The sequence below is a fragment of the Marmota marmota genome, unplaced genomic scaffold (assembly GCF_001458135.2).
Source record: "Marmota marmota marmota unplaced genomic scaffold, marMar, whole genome shotgun sequence".
In the NCBI taxonomy this organism is placed as follows: domain Eukaryota; kingdom Metazoa; phylum Chordata; class Mammalia; order Rodentia; family Sciuridae; genus Marmota; species Marmota marmota.
In genome coordinates, this window is record NW_025999900.1 from 56,091,209 (window position 1) to 56,113,214 (window position 22,006).

General features: G+C 39.2%; 1 protein-coding gene across 11 annotated transcripts in view; it reads right to left on the bottom strand.

The window, feature by feature from the left end:
- The window catches only part of Rps6ka5 (ribosomal protein S6 kinase A5), a 123,970-nt gene that overhangs the window by 12,496 nt on the left and 89,468 nt on the right, over nucleotides 1-22,006 (bottom strand). For 9 of the 11 annotated variants that reach the window (XM_015494765.2, XM_048799188.1, XM_048799193.1 and 6 more), the window contains 7 exons: nucleotides 16,141-16,291; nucleotides 12,590-12,751; nucleotides 11,340-11,465; nucleotides 10,862-10,995; nucleotides 10,089-10,182; nucleotides 7,185-7,355; nucleotides 1,972-2,163 (listed from right to left, as the gene is read on the bottom strand). In XM_015494765.2, the coding sequence (XP_015350251.1) occupies nucleotides 1,972-2,163; nucleotides 7,185-7,355; nucleotides 10,089-10,182; nucleotides 10,862-10,995; nucleotides 11,340-11,465; nucleotides 12,590-12,751; nucleotides 16,141-16,291 (1,030 nt within the window). Of the gene's footprint in view, nucleotides 1-1,971; nucleotides 2,164-6,330; nucleotides 7,356-10,088; nucleotides 10,183-10,861; nucleotides 10,996-11,339; nucleotides 11,466-12,589; nucleotides 12,752-16,140; nucleotides 16,292-22,006 lie in introns of those variants that run through there. The other 2 variants (XM_048799189.1, XM_048799197.1) reach the window with 2 other exon arrangements.

Here is a 22,006-nt window from a genome sequence, read left to right on the forward strand (position 1 = left end):
AGTTACTTATTTTTACTAAAAATAATCTTATTCATAAGTACATTAGTTTGACAATGATAAATGATGATTTAGAAGTGCTCAGATGAAAACCAAATAAAGCTTAAAATAAAGAAGAACCATCCTGTAGGGACAAGTGTCTGCCATTGGGGGAGAACAACTGACACCAAAATAAACCCCAGATGGAGGACAGATTGAGGCATAAAAATAAAACAGAGTAATGCTGGAGGAAATTTAGGAGACTACTTTTAAAATCTTGGGATGAGGGCAGGGATGGAGTGACAGCCTGACATCAAAGCCACACACCACATAGGGAAAGGCTGACACATCAGGAAAAAACTTCTCTATTTATAAACTTCTCTAAAAACAAAATCAGAATTCCATATTACTATAAACAAAGTTTTCTTTTAAAAAATATTTTTAGTTGTAGATGGACACAATACCTTTATTTATTTTTTTTATGTGGTGCTGAGGATTAAACCTGGTGCCTCATATGTGCTAGGTAAGAGCTCTACCACTGAGCTGCAGCCCCAGCGTATAAACAAAGATTTCAAACAAAGGGTAAACTAGAAAAACATATCCAATATTGATGGCAGACAAAGGATTAAAATCCTTAACAGACCTTTAAGATTAAGTAGAAAAAAATCTCCCCATAGACCAATGGGCAAAGCTCATAAGGAACAATTTATAACTGAGAAAATACAAATGTCCAAAAACATGAAAATATGCTGAGAGTGAATATTCATCAAAGAAATACATGTTAATTATAAGAACAGTAGGGACTAATTTAAGATTGATATGGACAGCATTCAATGTTCTCTCATACAGTTGATGGGAACATAACTTGGTGAATCTTCTAACAGGGAATCTAGGCATCCATGTTGAAATAAAGATGCACCTACCGTCCCCTAGGAATCTGTCCTAAGGAAATAATGAGAAAAATGCAAACATAATGTGCAAAATATTTACTTGTGTAGTTTATAATTAGTGAAAAAATGGAAAATGCTAACAGATAATTATTAAAGAAATATTTAAAAGAAATTTCACAGACTCGAACTACATGTATAATATAATCCCATTTGTTAAAAAGTCCATACACAGGGATTGTAGCTCAGGGGTAGAGTGCTTGGCTTGACATGTGTGAGGCACTGGGTTTGAGTCTCAGTGCCACATAAAAATAAATGAATAAAATAAAGGTCTAACAATAACTAAAAAAATATTTTAAAAATTCCATACACATACACATATAAAAACATACAAGATACACTGCAGCTGGGGGACATGTGCAGCGGGGGACTGAGGGCGAAGGAAGCTTGCTCAACATCATCTTTGAGTGGAAAGGTTATGAGCAACTTTCACTTTGTTTCTTGCATCTTTCTGTAATATCTCAAAATTTCCCTCTAAGATCATGTACTATGCACTACATGCAGAAAAAGTAAAGCTATTTTGAGGCAAAAAAAATTCTGAGATTTTTTTTCCCGCTTAATGTTTATTTTCTGATTACATCTTCTAGGCACATTTGGTGAAAAGCATGCTCACCACAATTGCTATAAATTACCACAAATATTTCTAGTTTGATCTATTAATTTGTTAACTTATCCTAAATGATTTTCTTTAATTACATTTTTAGTCTGAAGTCTCACATAAGCTCTTGAAGTGTTTTTGTATTAAAGAGTCACTCTGCTACTTTCACATTATATCCAATATGTCTTATAAAAATACATTCATGCTTCTTTTAAAAAATAACATAACTCATTCATATGAAATAGGTAACTTAAATATTTTAAAATAAACCCAGTTCCAACATTTTCTCTAGTGTAAGTTTTAAGAAAGGGACATATTCTTTGATAGGCCTTCTAATTGGCCATTTTTCTATTTTTTTTTTTTATGAATTCAAGAAAAACAACAGAGAGAGAAAATTACAGAGGACACCTAAGAATTGACCAGGTTTAGTGGCTCTTCTATGACACTCACCAAGATGACACCCAAGCTCCACAGGTCACAGGACTCATCGTAGCCATTGTGATTCAAGAGCTCCGGGGCTGCGTAATGAAGGGTGAAGCACGGGGTCTTCAGGGGCTGATTGTCAGGCGGCTTGAGGCGAGCAAACCCGAAATCGATAACTTTAATTTCCAAATTATCATTTTCATCAGTGAACAATAAATTCTGTAAGATACCAATACTTCAGTTGGTTTCTTATTGAAATGTCAGAGGATCTGTGATCCCATTCATGGAGCACATCATGCACAGGGAGAGGGCTCACAGGGAGGGTTTTGGGGCTGCATGTCAATGTATATTTTATACTTTTTTATACTTTTCCATTTTACAATGTTGGGTGAGGTATTTTTCGACTGCACATGTCTCTTTTCCTTTGGCTTGAGTCTGCCTGCCACTTCCTCTACAACCCCCCTTCCAGCCCACCTACCAACCCCCTCCTCCTCCTCTAGAGACACCACCCTAGCCCTCTACCCAACTGAAGTTAGAGCTTTTCATGTTTTCTCCCAGCCTGGCTTGCTTTCCCTTCCTGGCACTTATCATCTCTGTATTTTTAGTTTAATATTCTGATATACTAGACCATACTTTCATAATGGTGGGGACTCTGTCCACTTCTATGACTGTGTCCCTAGTTTTAGTGTAGGTGCTTTGGTAAGTACAGGCATTCCTCATTTGATTGTGCATCATGTTATTGCTCTTTGCAGATAACACATTTGTGTGTGTATATGTGTGTGTCTGTGTTTGGGGGATTTTTTTTTTTTTTTTTGCACAGTACTGGGGATTGAACCCAGGTGCCCTCTACCACAGAGCTATGTCCCTGGCCCTTTAAAAATTTTTAAATTTTGAGACAGGATCTTACCAAGGTGTCTAGGCTGGCCTGGCACTTGCAATCCTCCTGCCTCAGCCTCCTGAGTAGGTGGGATTACAGGTGTGCACTTCTGTGCCTAACTCAGATAAGGCATTTTAAACAAATTAAAGATCTGTGGCAGCCCTGGGTTGAGCGAGTCTCCCGGCACTGTTTTCCCAACAATGTGTGCTCACTCTGTGTCGGGACAAGGAGGAGATTTTGACTTTCAAGTCTTGTTATTTAAGAAATAGATTTTATAAGGCTACAGCTGTCATAGGTGTGATTCTTATGATTGACCTGGGCAAGGCAGACTGAAAACCTTCTGGAAAGGATTCACCATTCCAGATTCCACTAGGAGCATGCATGATTCCTGGGGGGAGGACAAAATGTGAACAGAACAGGAGTTGGAAGAAGTTGATTCCAAATACTTGTACTCTGAGGGACTCAAGACTTTATGTGGAGGAAGTAACTGAAGATGCGGTGGAAATGTCAAGGAACCAGAATAGGAAGTGGAGCCTGCAGATGTGATTAAACCACTGCCCTCTCACGACACAACTTGGACACATAAGGAGTTGCTTCCTATGGGTGAGCGAAAAAGGTTTTTTTGAGATGGAATTTACTCCTGGAAAGACACTGTGAACACTGTTGAAATGACAACAAAGGGTTTAGAATAAGAAATAAACTTGGTTGATAAAGAGTGGAAAGGTTTGAGAAGATTGACTCCAATTTCAAAATTAGTTCTATTGTGGGTAAAATGCTGCCAAGCAGATCCCACACTACCAAGAAATATTTCATGAGAGGAAGAGTTAATCAAGACATCTAACTTCATTGTTGACTTATTCAAGAAACGGCCACAGAGAGCCCAACCTGATCAGCAGCAGTTATCAGCATCCAGGGAAGACCCTCCACCAGCAAAACTTTAGGATTCACTGAAGTCTTAGAAGGTAGTTAGAATCTTTTAGCAATAAAATATTTTAAAATCAAGGTATGAACCATGTTTTTTCAGACACAGTGCTATTGTACACTTTATATAGTGTAGAATAAAAATAATATGCACTGGGGAAAAAAAAACCCTGTGATATGCTTTACTGCAATATTCACTTTATTGGGGTAGCCTGGAACCCAAACTGCAGTATCTCTGAGGTATGCCTATATTTTTCACTGAATAAAGGCATAAATAAAACAGTTATATAATATCTAGTATAGTATATTAAAGAAAACATGGTAGAGGTAGGTATTATGCTTCAGAAACATTTTCTCCAAAACTGTTAATATTTAAACATATTTGAATGTTCAGATATGCCTCAAATATTCAGAAAACATGGTTATTTTGATCATTAATTTACCAAGGACATCTAGATTGTTACTTTACTACTTTGGTGCTTGCTACATGCTTAATAAACGTTAGCTGTTCTAATGTGCAATCATTTAAATCAGCACATCAGGCTAAGTGAGTGAATCGGACTATCCTGTCTTTAGATATCCTAACAAAATCTGCTACGCCTTTATACTGGTTCAGTTCTTCCCAGTGCTAGAATATCATTTACTCTGTTAATGCTATTCCAGCTGAAATAAAAGACACGACAAAGTTTCATTGATACAAAGAAGAAAAACCTTTTAAGCCTTTCACTTAGAAGCTGAAAATGAGCCAAGTGGGAGGAAAAAAAAAACCATTAAAAGTTCTCCTAAATTTTCTATCATACAATGCTTGACCTTTAGTTTGTGACAAGTGAAGCCACAGCTGGGTGTGTGAATGTCTGCTTGGAGAAGTCTCCCGGTAAACCAAACTGGAGCCCCCTTGTAGTGCCAGGCATGTGCTGCCCAGAGCAGTGAGTGCACTGGCCCTCTGAACTATGCCTGCTTGCCAAGCCTTTGGAAACGACTTAGGTTTATTTCGTATTAAGACTGACAAAGGACCCCCTCCATTTTAGTTTTAGAAGTGGAGAAAATGAGGGCATGTGGTGTTCACTTTAATTTGGTGACTCTGAACCATTCCTCCTATTCCTGAGCTTGTAGAAATGGAGCACTCTGCTCACCTCCCCCACAGCACAAAACAGAGGCTTTGAGACAGCTCTGCGTGGGGTGTGTGCAGGTGAGCGTGTGTGTGTGTGTGTGTGTGTGTGTGTGTGTGCGCGTGTGCATGATCAGGAAGCCGCCAATGCCCTTTCAGCCTCATTTCAAGTTCTGCCTGAAACTATGTGATAGATACAACTTTTTTTTAATCTAAGAAGATGGGGCCAGTTTGAAAAACACAAAGCAGCCTACTAAGAATGTCAGCCAGCTTCTAAATTTATCTGATTATCTCTCACCCAGAACTTAGGATTTTGCCTAGGCAGAAACGGATGCTCCATCACCATCGACCAAAAGATATATAATCAGATCTTCAAATGCCAAAAACATTGGAAAGGGATTACACTTTTGGTTTGGAAATAATATATTTTGCCATTTAAGAGTCCAAGTGAAAGCTATATGATTGTGAAGATGTTAGTTCAAAGGTACATTTTCATTTCTTAAAAATCTAGTTATGGTTTAAGACTATAACTGTTATAGAATGTCCTCAATAATCTGACAATTTTTTTTCATTCCAAATGAAAAAAAAAGGCTTATCACAAATAAGAAAATTAAGTATCTTTTTATCAAGGAAGTAGGAAGGCAACTTTAAATTGTGCTGCAGAGGACAGTTGCCTCATTTCAGACTCATGAGATGACAGATGGCCAGTTATCAAAGAATAAAACATGTGAAAATGAATTCTATACAGTCATGGAACAGATCTTCTTTTCCATTAAAAAAACTACATGCTTGTTCCTTGTCTATCAAGAAAACATTTAAGTGGTGTGCTTTCACATTTAAAAATAGACAGCTAATCTCCAATGTACAGAGCACCATATTTTCTGTGGGCGTTGTGTAAGGAAAGAGGGAGCCAGGAGGAGGGAAGCAGAGGGGAGCAGAGTGGCAAGTTCATCAAACACCGTGCACTTCGGATTAATTACTAGTAATGGGGATAACTAATAGGAAGTACACAGAAGTTAAACACTTTATAGGCATGATCAATTACAGTCATCCCTCCAGGTTACTGAGTTTTATAACTTCAGGCTCAATCATCCATGGATTAAAAACTTAAAACTGCAGCTGTACTGAGCATGGACAGCCTTTTCTTGTCATGATCCCCTAAACAATTTCATATAACTATTTAAATTGTACTTACATTGCATTGGTGTTATAAACCTTCTAGAGGGGAATTAAGGTACAGGGAGGCTGTGTGTAGGTTATATGTAGATAATACACAAGGGACATTCTTACAAGGGACTTGAGCGTCCCTGGGAGTTCTGGGACTGACCAGTCCTCCACAGAACTAGAAGGATGACTGGATATTTGAATATACAGATTCCCATTTTTAAAATATCCTCTTTCTCTAATGATGAAAGATACTTAAATAAAAAGCAAAAACTGTGTCTTTAGAGAAATATTCTTTTGTTAACAAAAAAGAAACATCAAATACACTAATATCTTAAATATACTTAAAAATGCATTATAATCACATGGGATCTAAAATAAAGTTCTATTTTAGAGAAGCAATATGTATAATTGTGCACACGGCAAGGGATGATTCACTGTTATCTTTTTATAAATTACTGGGTTTTGTTTTTCAATTTTCATTATTATTTTGTTGATTTTCAAAAATGAGTTTTATATACTAAAAATGGATTACTCTGAGTAAGAACCTTGTTTATTAACCTTTCAAAAGAAGAAATATATTAAAAGCTGCTTCTTGTGCATTGCTACACAGTTCTATAAATATTATAGTCTGAGGACAAAAAGCCCATACAAAGATGGCAAAACTTATTAAACCAATATAATGCTTTATGTTTAAGTATGTTGAATAAGATTATGTACATTCTTATTCAGGAACTAATCAGTTTGATTACAAACATGAGAAATAAGTTTTCAAAATACGTCATTAAAAAAACTCTCCAAAATGGAATACATATATGAAGGGATATTATTTTCTGCTACAAAAATTTTCCACTGCTATTTTTAGCCTACAACTGTTGCAAAAAGCATTTTTTCCATAAAAGGTTCTCACACTTACAAATATAACCTCAAGATGATCAGCTGGCCTCAAACGAAACAAACAACCCAAAAAATCCCATAAAACCAAAACATCAAAAAGGACAAATTTATTTTAGACTGACATAGAAAAGAGCCACCCACACCCTGTGATATTTTCAAGTATCTACTTAGCACCTCTGGGGAAACAAATAAATCCCCCAAATTCCACAACCACTTGGGGGGTTTTAATAGTGATGTCAGGTGGATTGTAAAAGAGATCACACTGTTTTATACCTCGGGCTTCAGATCCCGGTGCACCACCCCGACGTCGTGCATGTGGCTGACAGCCGACACAAGCTTCCGCATGATGTAGCTGGCTTCCGTCTCACTAAAGTGCTTCTTCTTCTTTATGCGTTCAAACAGTTCTCCCCCATTCAGAAGTTCCATCACCAGAAAAGTATGAAGCTACAAAAGAAAACAGAATAATGTGGGGTGACTTAATGGAAAGGAGAAGTCTATCATTGTATAAAACATTTATTGATTATTATCCATTATCAGTAAGTATAAAGAATCCCTTATTTAAACAATCACCAGCAAGCAATCTTTGAATTTTAAGGAAAAGAGCTGAGGGGTAATGTGGCTTTTTTAGAATTTTATTTTGGTAATGGAAAATTTCAAGTATTGCAGGGAAATCTTCATATATCCTCTCCTTGACTAATTCTTTCATTTGAATTCCATTCCAACCCAAGTAATGACAGTAATCTGAAGTGATCTGTTAAAAATAATCTAGAAGATTATCAACGAGGTGTGGGCAACTGTGCACATGAAGCCTGGCACGCCCATGTAATGACAAATCTACCTCTTAAAAAAGGTATTGTTTGATAATGTTAGGACACAAAAGATTAGTTTCAAGGTTCCTAGTTATACTTGTATTACAAGTATCCATCCCCATTGTGTATGTTTTTTAAAGTAATTGCTTTTGATCCCCATAGCAACATCTTAATTCACTACTTTATAAGTTATACATTTACTATGCTCTGCATATATTTCAATAAGAAGAGAGGAAGGACTTATATCAGCTCTCAAATGAACACAAATGGTTTAGAAAAAAAAAGGTCAAAATTAAGATTCAGGTGGTTTGCATAATAGCACTAATATCACTCAATTAATGCTGCTGGAATTAGAAACTCATAAAAATTGCTCCATAAAAAGTTATATTATCCTGAGCATAATAGAAAACTTAGAGTATGTAAAGCACAGATCATAAAATGAACTGTACTGTCACAGTCAAAGGTTGAAGACCCAACCTCACTGCCACCCATCAATTAAAAAGAAGACCATCTGGGTATGGGGGTGGTCTAGGCACTCATGTCATCATCATGGGGAAATCCAAGGTATAGTTCTACAACTACACATTAGAATGTATTTATGCTAGTACATACAGGATTATGAAATGATTTATATTCTAATAATTCTTGAATATAAAAACAGCAAATAATCAACTTCTGACATAAATAATTAGGGATATTCCTGAGATCCAACATCAGTCTGAAGTCAGACAGCAAATGACTGGGATATAGTTTGGGCACAGAAGCAAAACCACAGAGGGAGATTTCTAGGTCATCCATATATCTGTTCATTGACATATCTACATCAGCAGGTTGTCCAGTCTGTAGGCTCTCCTCTTTGTGGTACTGGGGACTAAACCCAAGGCTATGCCCTTGCCCAGGCACTCTAGCCCTAAGCTGCATTCCCAGCCCTTTTATAAATTTTATTTTGAGACAGGGTCTCACTAACCTGCTCAGGTGACCTTGAACTTATGACCTCCTACTCAGTATCCTCAGTGGCTGAGATTACGGTGTGCCCTCATGCCTGACTCATAGTCTCTTCTTGAACAGCTCTAGTGGACAGGGGACTCACTACCTTCACTAGAAATGTATAGCTCAATGATGTGGGAGGCAGTGGAGATGCAGGGAGAGCAGTTCCTCGAGGCCTTGCTTCCAAGGGCTGCCTTTTCTGATTATGAGTACCAAAAAGGAGTAGAGGATAATGCCACCTTTGGGTGCTCATTGCCTAATGTAAACAACAGCCTGTTTCTGCCTTCCCTCCGGCAGCAGAGAGGAATAACTGCTTGCTGGCCTCAGACCCAGCCTTGCCGCTTACAGACTATGAGGCCTGTTAGTGAACTGGGAGTCTCTGTGTGCTCACCTCATGGAGTATGGTGACGACTGACTCAGATGACACACGTAGAACACCTCGTGTGGTACCTGGACCACATGAAGTATGTAATTATAAATGGCAGCAATTATTACAGTTTGATAATACAGCTGCTGCTGCCCGAGCTCACTGGGAGGTATCATTCTTTCCCAGGTTCCTGTGGTAGAAACCTGGGTTCCCGCTATTCTAGTCATGATGTCACAGAATCACATCAAGGAGAGCCCAGAACTGGTGATCAGGTTCTGCCTTCTGGATTTTCGCCGACCTGTCGTAGGATTTTGGCACAAGTCTCATGACCTTAGAACCTCAGTTCCTTCATTTGTAAAATTAGGGCAAACCACGTTTGCAACTGATTTCAGCTGCTGTGCCTCCATGTTGTCCTGAGCAGGACTGTGTCATTTCACCTGGTATCAGGGGGAAAGAATACTGAAATGGGGCAATTTCCAGTCGTGAATTGGCAGTGGGAAGGCTGAGAGGTGACATGAACCCAATTCAGTGGTCCCATTTCCCAGCTTCCTGTTGGACAGCAAGACTGGGAGTGAAAAAGAGGGCAGCATGATCTAGGCTGGGGCAAGCAGAATTTGCCCCCTGGAGCAGCGAGCTGAGGGGAGCAGCTCTGCCCTTCTGCTCGTGTGCCCTTTAGCTTGCAGAACGTGTGCTCAAGACTCTATGCTGTGCTATAGAAGTGACAAGAGGGCTGAAGGCTCAAAACTCCTGAGTACTGAGAAGTGTGCATGATGGTGTGCCTGCGACAGTGCCCTGAGCTGCTGCCCTGTCCTCCTTCCCCAGCACAGGTGGTGCTGGCAGAGTGAGGAAAGCAACACAGCAGGATGAAGTGCTTTGGGGTGAGTAAGAGCGTGTGTGGGGTGGTTTCTCTGCCCTTCCTAGTGCCCAGGTGATGTTCCACACCAATAAAACTGGTGAGAAATGGAGCACTGTATATAAACGAGGACACAGAGGAAGAAAAAGCCACATAAATACCTGATCATGAAAAACCTCATGCAGCTTCACAATATTGGGGTGTCCTTCACAGAGCTTCAGAGCGGTTATTTCTTTCTGAGTGTTGGCTTCCATTCTGCAAGATGAAATAGTTAGCATCTATATAATTCTTCAAGAAAGTTTTTATGTCAGTATTGCTCCAGCCCCAATTTTTGTTTTTATTTACAGTGCACTCAGAATACACATGTCCAAGAATGAGATTTAATAAAGTTTCCATGAAAGTAATGAATCATACCTCCCACCAGAAAAGTATGACATTTTTCTGGAGAAAATTATGCTCTTTGAGTCAGAAAAGAGCTAGTCATACAAATAAATAGATGCCCTACTTGCCTAACAATTTAGTAATAAGAATAGACAGTCCTGAGGGTAATAATCAGTGACTGAAACAACTAGCTGGCTGTTGAAACTACCAGTACCATACAATTTCAGAGAAAAGTACTTTAAACATACAACTAATAGAAATAGCAATAGCTGCTGAGATCATTAAGCACGACTGATTAAATGTATCACTGTCATAGAAAAGTTTCCCTATATGAATCTCAAAAGCATATCAGATAATGATTCATGTTTAAAATGAATTATTTATCAGAAAATATCTATGAGAACTATAAGTATAATGGGTCAACCAATGAGCCACATAGTTAAGACTGTGGGTATAGAAAGTTAATTGATTCCTTTTCTATAAAAACCTCTTAATTTTCAGAATCCCCTGATGAGGATCAACACACATGAAAGACAGCTAGAAACAGTCATACCTTTTGCTGATTATTTTGACTGCAAATGCTTGGTTACTTTTTTTGTGCACGCACTTTCTACAAATGGAAAAACTTCCTTCTCCCAATGGTTTGTCCTTCAGATCTAGGTCATAGTGTTGATAGAATGGAGAGTCCTGATGAGAAACCAACATCATTTAACTTAAGAAAAGGTTAAACATACACAAGGGAAAAGTAAAACCATAGAGCCATATAAAATTATTAACATTCATAGATCTGAATGGAACACTTTTATAATCTAAAATTCATTTTACTTTAGTTTGTTTCTACTTTTATCTATAGCATTTACTTAATATCCATAATTTTCTAGGGCAAATACTGCTTTCTATTGATTCATTCATTTTCTCAATTGTCCTCAGTTGATTAGAAAATCTATTACAATGACTGCACTTGAGAACACTGAACAATGTTGACATCTGAGCAGTCACAGAAGCAAGCACCCTGGAGCAGCCACACGCACCTTCACCATGGCACTTCTGGCGACATTCGCCACGCCAGGACGCTCGACTCCCAGGTGAAACTGAAGAGGATCTATGACAGCTGCATTGCGCTTGAACAGGATAGAAGGAGCGACAAAGGAATAGCCCTAGAAAAGGGAAGGGGAGGTCAAGGAGAAGGACTTACAATTTGCAGGTTAGTGGAGAATAGCTCACTATGTTTTCCTTTAAAAATACTCAAATATTGAGATGAATCTAATTTTATTGCAATCCTAAATGCAGGGTTTTTTCAATTCACTAGGAAAATGCTTTTCAGAAGGAGACAATGCCATCTTCTGGTAGAATTAAGCCAATTCGAAAAAGGTAGAAAAAGACTTCCTCACTATCCCACCCCCAAATCTGACTCAGATCTGTAATTTTTTTGCATTTGCTGATAAAAGTTTGCTAACGCAACTAACTTCTCAAGAAAGATACATCAAGGCATTAAACAATAGTACCAGTACTACGGTGTTTCAAACTAGAAAAATAACAAGATTCCTTAAAATTGGTTTCTAATTCAGCAATTATTTGACTCCTGTTTACTCAGAATAACTAAGTTTAAAATTGAATTTTGGAAGAGACCAAATCCAATGTCAGAATGATGGGATGAGTTAGAAGTGATGTAATGATGGGCAATTAACCTGCTCTGTTCAGGTTAATTGCTGTAACACTGACTAGTTCATCAACAAATGTCTACTAAGGGCTCGGTCAACTGGTGGACAGTGACAGGGAATGAGCAGGACACATTCTGGATGTCCACAAGCATGAACAGAAGTCAGAGGAGGAAGCTATGGCGCCAATTAACAGGCCAAGAATTTTATCCTAAGTCTGATTCAGAACATTTTCTAAACACAAAGTCTTTTCTAAGAGTTGGAAAGTAGTTCAGATCATTCACTGAAAATGAAGAATCAAACAACACTGTGAACCAAAGACTATTTTATACAAATAGAGGGATAGATAAGGTATTATGATTTTTATAAAAAAGTCTGAACAAAAATCTCAGGTAAAAAAAATAACCTTTACTTATATAAAAAACAAACACATAAGCAATATCTGCTCTTGAGCAAACCATAATATTCAGTTAGTAATGTGAAATATCTCTGTTCTTAATAATTCTGACTAGATTAGGGAGCCCTGATTTTTAGATGTCAACAAAAGTACTTTAATATGGGGAAACAGGTCTTTTCCTCCAAAGCACCCAGGGCCAGCGTACAGGTGCGCACCGTGAGATTACCTGGAACAGCCGCTCGGAGCTCTGGGGCAGGGCTGCCGGGGAATAGGTTGGGTCCATTTCTGTGAACTCTTCGGCAAAGTTACTCACATCTAATTCATCTCGGATGACTGGCTTAAATGGTGCGGGCACTTTTTTGGCAGCTAAGTCATCCCAGTTGATTTTCTAAAGAAGAGAAAAAAAATTGGTACAAAGTAGAAATCAACAGAGTCAAAATAGATTTTTCTATGAATAATAAAAATTTTAGGATTTTAATTAATAGGGAGAGGCTTAAAGTAAGAGGTTTCAAATCAGTAATTTTAAAAAAATTGTTTTTTTTTTCAAGGAAGAGGCCATTTTCTGACTGTTGCTGCTTGTGGTCCCAGGCAAGGTGGTGTCTGCGTGAGCATGCTGCCCTCATCTGGAGCCCCACAGTGTCCTCGCGGGCCACCAGGACACCCTGCTTTGCCCTGGGAGACACCAGAAAAATAACTTGTCTTGAGCCTTCTGAGAAAGGAATTAAGCCCCAAGAAACAAACAAAAAAAATGAACAGAAAACAATGCATTAAAGGGCTTTAAAATGTTCTGTTTATATTAACTCTAAAGGAATACTCCTGTCCCCTAGGCTTCTTTTCCTCCAGATTAAAAATAAGTTATTTTTTAAAGGCATGGACAGAAGTTTATTTAGGAAGTACATATCAAACGTGTGCTTATAAGTTTAAGTGATGCTATAATATTTGTGGAACCACTCTGTTCTCCTTTGACTGGTATTCAAGCATTTTGGATACTGCCTCTCATCTGAGTTCCCTTTCTACCCATGTCACACACTGGCTAGATGATGTGGGTTTTTTAAAAAATATTTTTATTTTGTTTAATTGTAGGTGGGCACAATATCTTTATTTTATTTACTTATTTTTATGTGGTGCTGAGGATCGAACCCAGGGCCTCCCAAGCCCGTGCAAGGCAAGCACTCTACTGCTAAGCCACAACCCTAGCCCCTAAATGATGTGTTTTATATTATTCAAATTCAAATCCCTGCTCTGTTTTTTTATGCTCCTTCTGTCACTTAAAACACCTCAGATAATATGTACTGAATTCTATAGATTCTCCTTTTACCATATTTTTTCAAATCTCAGATGTCACTATTGATATTAAGGTAAACCATTATTTTAAGTAATTAAGAAAAAAGCATTATAGATTAGAATAGTAAGATGATGTTTGCCGCAGTCTGGCTGGGCACAAATGCCGCAGTCTGGCTGGGCACACAATCACGAGCCACCACACAGCTTGTAGATTCAAACAGCAACTCTTTATTCCCAAACTCACACCAGCCGTCTACAATCACGTTCTGGGGAAATCCACGTTCTCTGCCCAAATCCACCTCCACTGGGCTTCTATCTCCCAAAGAATACTGTCTAAATCCCGTGAGAACTCAAGGGGAACTCAGGCAGCAGGATACGCCCTATTCCCAGGAGGAATAATCTTAAACCTGGAACGCCCTAAACCCAATTATCTTAAACCGGGAACACCCTAATCCGCCTAGGTCCTTGAGCAAGGTCAATGTCACTGCAAAATGTCAGCAACATGGGGTACGCTGGCAAGGAAATTGTCATACCTACTTGGCTAATGGCTCCCAGCAGATGTTTACTACAAGATGCATACTGACTTTATGATGATAAAATGTGAAACCTGCACTTCCTGGTTATAAAACTCATTAGGTTTAATCAACCACATAAAATGTCTTTTTGTTATGCTCCCTAAAGAGGCAGTGAAAATAAAATCATTAAATTACAGATCTTCTGGTGTTCAGCTAGAACAGGTTTTAGAGCTTGATTAGTTCATCCTTCTTATATAATCCGGAAGGAAACCGATGCCCAGAAATAAGAACTAACCCTTTCATATTTCAACAGTTGGTGGAAGAGTCAGGATCTGAAAGCAGCCTCTTGGCCTTCTGGTTCATATTCTTTCTTCTATGGCTGTAATGTTTCCCACTATAAGCATGCGATTTGTGCTGGCTATTATACATACATTAAGAAACACTTCTAAAGTAAAGGTATAATTTAAAGAAATACATTGTTAGCAGGAGAATGCTTAACATGTATAAAACTGAATGATATCATGAGCCACTCCTGTTCCATTTCTGGAAAAAAGACCATTTAGATGATTACACATAGAGTTCTGGTCTTTCCAAAAGCATTCCTACCATTTAAAAAGTCAAAGCAATTAAGTAATCTAAAATTACTATTCCAAGCTATCAAAAAAAAGAGAGAGAAATTCTTCTAATATGAAAGATAATTGCAATATTCACAAATATAGAAACAATGGTGAAAAAGATCCTAGGAAAATATGATTAGGGATATTTTGTTTGAGTAGTTTCTTGAATTTTATTTTATTGTTAATTCCGAGCCAAATTTATGAACACGATATTTGAAATAGCTTTTCAAAGAGTAATCTTTCCCAGTCTTGTGAATTCATGTGAACTTATGAAATGCATATAATGAGAAGTTCACTTCATTCTAAATGTATTTCTCACTATGCTACTGAACTTCTGTAAGGTGTACAATAAATGATTACAGTAAGAGATTGAAGTAATCATACTCTTTTCTGAGCACAGAAGTACAGAGATAGTGTAATTTTCAGTGAATATTTGTTTTTCTCCATTTAAAAAGCAATGAAGAACAATACGAAAGCTTACTTGACAGAATAGTTCTTTTCCTTGCTTTGGTATGCTCTTTTCATTTGTTTTGATGATAATAATATAAAAGCGCTTACAGAATAAAAATATCTTGAATGGTCCTTTTAGACTGTAAATATTTAGGTTATACGTGTTAATATGATGAAATTACTTAAAAGCCATAAACTCAGAGTTTTAGAAATCAGGGCATGTCATCCAGGTTTGACCACTTAGACTGAAATAACTAGCCAGCCCAGTCAATTTAACTTTTTTCCCCAGTTACTTAATATTTTGATGTTTTCCTGTAATCAACTGAACAAACTACACTGAGCAGATGTGTCGGTCCTCTGTAGAATGGCCTTGTTATGCTGTTGTTTTTTTTTTTTTAAGAAAGTCACAGGGACAAAGAATATAAATGAGTAACTCTATATGTTGTAAATGTGTAAAGTTTTGGATTTTTTAAGATTTTTCCTATGAACAGAGGAAGAGAGAAAGTCATCATGTAAAGGTGAAAAAACACAGCGGCAGTAATAGCTCATGAACTGAGAAAGAAACAAGAAATATAACAAGTGTCCTTAGTACATATGCCAGAATCCCAAGGTCATAAATGGAAACCACTATTTAGAAATTCTAACCCATCAGTATGGAGAAAACTAATTGCTATTATAATCTGTCCCACTCCCATTGCCCCTGGGGAGGAAAAGACCATTTAGAGTTATTCAAGTAGTATTCTAGTCCTTTCTAAAGGGTCTTTGTCATCTTTTTATTTTTAAGGTACAATGTAGTGCGATTAGGTAGAAAGACCCCTCAAGAGGACTGAGTTCACTCCTTCCACCAAGAATGCCAAGCACCCTGAAAATAGTAGGGGCGTGAGTTCATCCATCTGCTCAGTAAACTTCACCTGAAAGAAGAGATGTTCCTTGATTTCATCTGCATCCCGAGGACCACATCCCAATCTCTTCTTGGGATCTTTCATCAGAAGACGCTGAATCAGGTCTTTAGCTAATGCGCTCATCTCCTGTGGATATGGAGGCTCACTTTTCAATATCCTCCTGTAGGCAAATGAAACTTGCTGTTAAACAGCCAGAGGATGGAGTCACAGTGATGACTTTTTTTAGCAAAAACAAGTATGTGAAACACACTTTGAAACTCAACTACATGAGAGAGAAAGACATTTTGCGATGAATCAATAGTATCTCAGTAAAGCTGAAGAAATATTTCAAACTGAGATATCATAAAGTCAAATTTCTGAAACTCACAGATGTTTTTCAATATAAGTCAATCCTGAGGGAAGGCTACAAATCCAAATACATTACTGGGGAAGATAAAAAAGAGGAAACCAAGTTTCTTGATGAGAAATTTATTCTGGTCACAAAAGAAATCAATCCAATCCAAGTGTACCTTTTCCCCTCATAGAAGCAAGATCAATCATTTAATGAGAAAAATAAGGGAAGAGCTTGATTGAAATCAAAACCTCCACAGAGCATGCATGAAGATGTAGTTACTCCATTATCTACGCACACAGGATTCTCCTGTTGTGCATGTTAACAACTATCATGGGACAAAACCAGGTAACACACGAGAGTGGAGGAACACGGACTATGAGGCCAAACAGATCCACACTGGCTCTGTTCCTTACTGGTTGTGTGACCTTGAGAAAGGTAATTATCTGTGCAACTCAGTTTTCTAAACTGTAAAATGGGAAGAAACAACAGTACCTGCCTAAAATGGGTAGTATGAGTTGACATTGTTGGGAAAAGTATAAACGGCAGCCATACCCCAGAGAAAAAAAACCCCAACATGGCGCCTAAGCACCTCTTCTTCCTACCTTCTTCTTTTCTGCAGTGGCGCGAAAAGTTCCCGCCCGTGTGAACTCTCCCGCCGGCGCCAATTTCAAACCTCGCTGGTGGGGAACCTTAGCCCCAATGAGAACTAATTCCTGGGCTCCGGAGCTGATATCTGAAAGAACTTGCCAATAAATGGGTGGCCTGCCATTTATCTAAGCCCTGCCATCTCCCGCTTAGTTCTATATGAGCACACTGCTTTTTGCAATAAAATTGGAATTCTCCCGGCGAAGTGTCTTTGCGTGGGGAATTCTTTCAGACATGCCTAACACCACCCGGCACACAGCAAATGCTTGAAACACGTGAGCTACTAACTGTTCCATTCCCCCACTCTAAGGCAACAATAAAGAAAAAAAGACACAGAAGCTGTATCGAGTAGCTACTGAGAATCATTAAATGATAACAGAACTACAATTTTGGTGGGGTGGGTACTAAGGATTGGATGCAGGGGCACTTTACCACTGGGCCACATCCCCAGTCCTTTTTATATTTTGAGATAGGGTCTTGCTAAATTGCTTAGGGCCTTGCTAAACTGGCCTTGAACTTGCAATCCTCCTGCCTCAGCCTCCCACGCTGCTGGGATTACAGTGTGCCAAGCCAGAACTATAATTTTGACAAAAACTTACAACAGAGTTGTTAATATCAATTAATTCTAGATAGGGAAGAGGGGTGGGAGGGAAAGGGAGGGGGAAGGGGATTAGTTAGGATGGTGGAATGGGATGGTCATCAATACAAAGTACATGTATAAAGACTTGAATTGGGTGTCAAAATACACAGAGATACGAAAAATTGTGGTATATACATGAATTAAGAATTATAATGCAAAAAAAGTACATGTATAATGGCATAAATTGACCTAAACATACTTTAATACAGAGATATGAAAAATTGTGCTCTATATGTATGATAAGGATTATAATGTTTTCCACTGTTATTGTGTATTTAAAAAAATAATAAAATCAACAACAACAACAAAAATAAGCTAATTCTACTTCTAGCCCTCCATTCTGAGAACACAAGGAAATGTTGGTAGAACAAGAAAGAAATAATTTCCTTTCCCCAATTCTTTCATACACTCCCACTGTACACTGGAGGGTTTTCAGCAGTAGCAGAGATGGTCCTCGCCTTAGATCAGGCTTGGGTGTATATGAAAAAGAAATTGGAAATTCTTTCACAGGGAAGAACAAAAAGAGCCTCTCCCATTTTCTCCTTCACTGTACTTTTTGAAGGACAGAATTCCTTGTGTAAAGGAGCAGCTATAGATAAATGTTCCATTGGTGATATTGGCTATTTCTGCATCTATTGCTTCTTAAACCTCAGGAAGGCTGCACTCCGCTCTGGGAGGCTATTCTGAACCTGGCACCAGGGAAAGCAAGAGCCAGTCCTGTGAAGGAAGATACAACAGAGAGATGTCCTTGGTGGACCCTTGGTGGGTCCTCTCTCAAGAGGAGGTGCACCTGAAAACAGGGATGGCTCTGCTGAGATGCCAGGCCTGGAAAGAGGAGCATACCGAGACCACGGCTCAGGTCAGGAGCTTGTTCTGGGCACAGGAACAGTAGTAGTGGACAGCCTGTGCTGGGTGCAGAGGCTGATATGGTATGATATGAGCTAGCCTCATCAGTCCACCTTGGCCTACCAGAAGGCAGGAAGTAGGTCGAGCCGCTCCCTCCCGGCCTGTCCAGCACACGTGAACTCAATCTGCATATGTACTTTGAGCCTCTCTTGCTGTCTCTTCTCCTTTAAAATCCTTGCTTGCCCTCAGAGATGTTGAAGACAGAATTTTTGCAAACAATAAGTTCCTTCTATCTTCCTTCAAAACTGGCTTCAAATAAAATCTATTTTACTAGCAATTTGACTCCAAATATTTCTGGATTGCCAAGTGTTGTAGTCTGGCCTCTACATGAGGCTGACATTCGTGCTACCTGGTAACAAAAACATGTGCTTCTGTGTGTTGCTCTTCTATCCACAGTGGGCCTTGGAAGCCACGCACATGGGCAGCCAGTAGACAAGAGCTGCCGAGCCGAGCTTCCCATGCTGGGTTGGTCCTCGCCCACCACATGGTCCCATCACTACTGGCTTAGAGGGTCCTGTGGTCTGGGAAGCATTGCCAAGGTGTCTGGAAGGGCATACACTGATTCCTGCCCTGTGTCCTTCTACAAAGCTGAGTTACACTGGTGTCAGATTCCAGTCTATTGTGACATGCGATTGAGCATGCTGATCTGAGCCCCAGGCTGCTGATGGCTGTGCAGAGTGGGCATGCAGGGGCGGGCTGACCGTGCAGGGTCTTGTGGGACATGTGTCCCTCAACACTGGAGTATCTGCAGCAAGGAGGCATTTCTTGGCCATTGCTGCCACTTCACTTCCTTCAATGGGGCTTGATTTCCAACTTGGTAATAACCCCAAATTATTCATTTTCTTGCTTCCAGATGAATCTGGGAAACTCCAGAAATGAACTGCAATTATGTAGGCCTAAATAAATCTTAGAGCCTCCTGTAAAATTAGAACAGGCTCTGAGTTGATGGATAACACTCAACATTTTGTTATCATTTAATACAATGATCTCATTAAAAGCTGCTACTATTATTCCTGTTTATAGAGGAGAAAATATTCCTTTCTAAAAAGCAGTAAATATAAATATTGCAGGAAGGTATTTTAGAACATGCATGACTTTAATATTGATTTGCAGAAATAAGCATGTGACACAGCTAAGAAAATTCTGAAAAAGAAAACTGGGGCTGATGTGCCTAACTACTTATTAAAATGCATTGTAAAGCAAAATTGTGAAAGTGAGGTGGCAAAGTAAGTCAACAGCCAAATAAGTGAACAGAAGAGACTTCTTGAAAGCACCGAGGCATTTATGAAGACAGCATTGTTCATAAAAAGTGACCAGCCCCATAGGAAAGGCTGCGTGATTCAACAAACTCTTTGAGGATAGAGCTACATGGGAAATAAACACACCAGGGCAAGACCCCTGCCTTGCACCATGATCCCAAATAAACTCCAAATAGACTGACAAATTACAAGAAAAATTCAAAATTAAATAAAATTATAAAGTCCATAAGAATATAAAAATGAATATAAAATTCCTTCCTATTTGTGAGAGTTCTTTTATCTGAAAACCGCTGTGATAAAAGAAATTCACAACTGACTAGCAAGAAGAACTTATGAGATGTGGGTTAAGAACACCAAGGTTAAAAATCAACTCTGTGATGAGAGAGAGAGAGACGGGCAGACGGACAATGAGCCAGGATGGTAAAATATTCATGGTTCCACCTTGCAGGGAGTGTGTGGGCCTCCACTGTTAACAAAAGTCCAAAACTTTTCATAATAAATGTTTTAGAAAAAGAGAACCTATGGAACTCTGTATGTAGGTTTCATTAAAATAGACCACAAAGAACGGCCTCTGGAAGACAGCACCACTGGCTGTGGGCACAGCTGTCACCTGCTAAGCTCTTCGCCCAAGGGTTGCGCTTTTGGAGAGGCGCTCCTAGCCATTCTGCCTAAGTTAACCGTCCCCCCACCTTCTTTTGCTCCATTTTCTTTTTCTTCGTGGCATTTATAGCACATTATCTACTTGGGTGCCTCTTGTCACTCCCGACTAAAATGCAAGCTCCCGGGGAGTAAGGATTCCCGGTGTTTATTCCCTGCTTCATTCACAGGGCCTAGAATGCGGCTTAGCCTAGAGCACGTCTGTTTTCCATTCGCTACACCTTGTTCCCTCTGGCCCTTCCTTCCTCAGTTCAATAAGATGCCTGCAAACAACTCTATCATTTATTAGCAGAGAGCACGGGTTCTTGGGGTGGGTTCTTTCTCTTTTCCTCCATTTAGAAGTTTGCCAGGGTGGCTGGGGAGGTAGCTCAGTGGAGAGCGCATGTGTGAGGCCCATTCACCAACCTTCCTATTGCACAACTTGATGCTGCTGGCTCTCCCTTTCTGGTTCCCATGTGGTCCAAGATTTACAGAATTACTTATACGCCAGTCTGGATAAGCAAGAGCTTTCAGCAAACTTCACTTACTTTAAAGTTTTTGCCCAATATTAGAGAAATACGTGTGGGGTGTTCACTCAGTAGTATGTTACACAGGCACTGGAAACTCATGTTTACAAAGAGTCTGTAACTATAGAGGGCTTATGAGATAATTCAAGCAAAAACTGAGAAACACAAAACCATGTTTCCAGTATGAACACATCACACCAGTGAAAGAAGGACTCTACAAAACATGAGCAGTAGGTTGTCTCTGGGTACTATTGTCAGTTTTCCCTTTACTCATGTTTTGAGTTGTTATGAACATTACTTTTAGAATAGGAACAATAAAATAAAGCTTCATTTGTAAGATCACAGATCCAGAACAGAACACAGCAAGGCAGGGAGACAAGGGAGTCTAGAAACTTCTACTGGAGCACCCCCCACCCCAGCGCCGCTGTGTGCTCCTGCCACCATCTGAAAGCCATCCTGTTCCCCCGCAGCTTCAGCCCACACTGCTCCTCCATTATGATGCCTCCCTGACAACCCGGTCCCCAAGGAACCACACTCCTTCAAACTTTGCGACATCCTTACCACTCACACTTTTCAAAGCTCCCTGCTATCATAAATTTTCATGTATTTCTTTCATATCTTCCCACATACTATATAAGTTTGCTTAGAAAAAGGAGTAAGTCCTTATATTTTTCTTCCTCCTTAGGAGTAAAAATCTACTTAAATACTCCACTGATTAGAGCAGTCACGCCCCTTGTGTGGGCCATTATTTAACAGCCCTTTATCTAAAATAACATCTGCTGGACTAGGGAAAAAACAGCAGCAGGAAGCAAGTGTTCCCGGTGGGACAGCACCAAGCAACCTTCCAGTCACCTTGCACTTGACCCTGGTCCAGTCTCACAGCAGCTGCCCCCCGTTTCCGCCTCTGTACAACAGCAGGTGCTGCTCC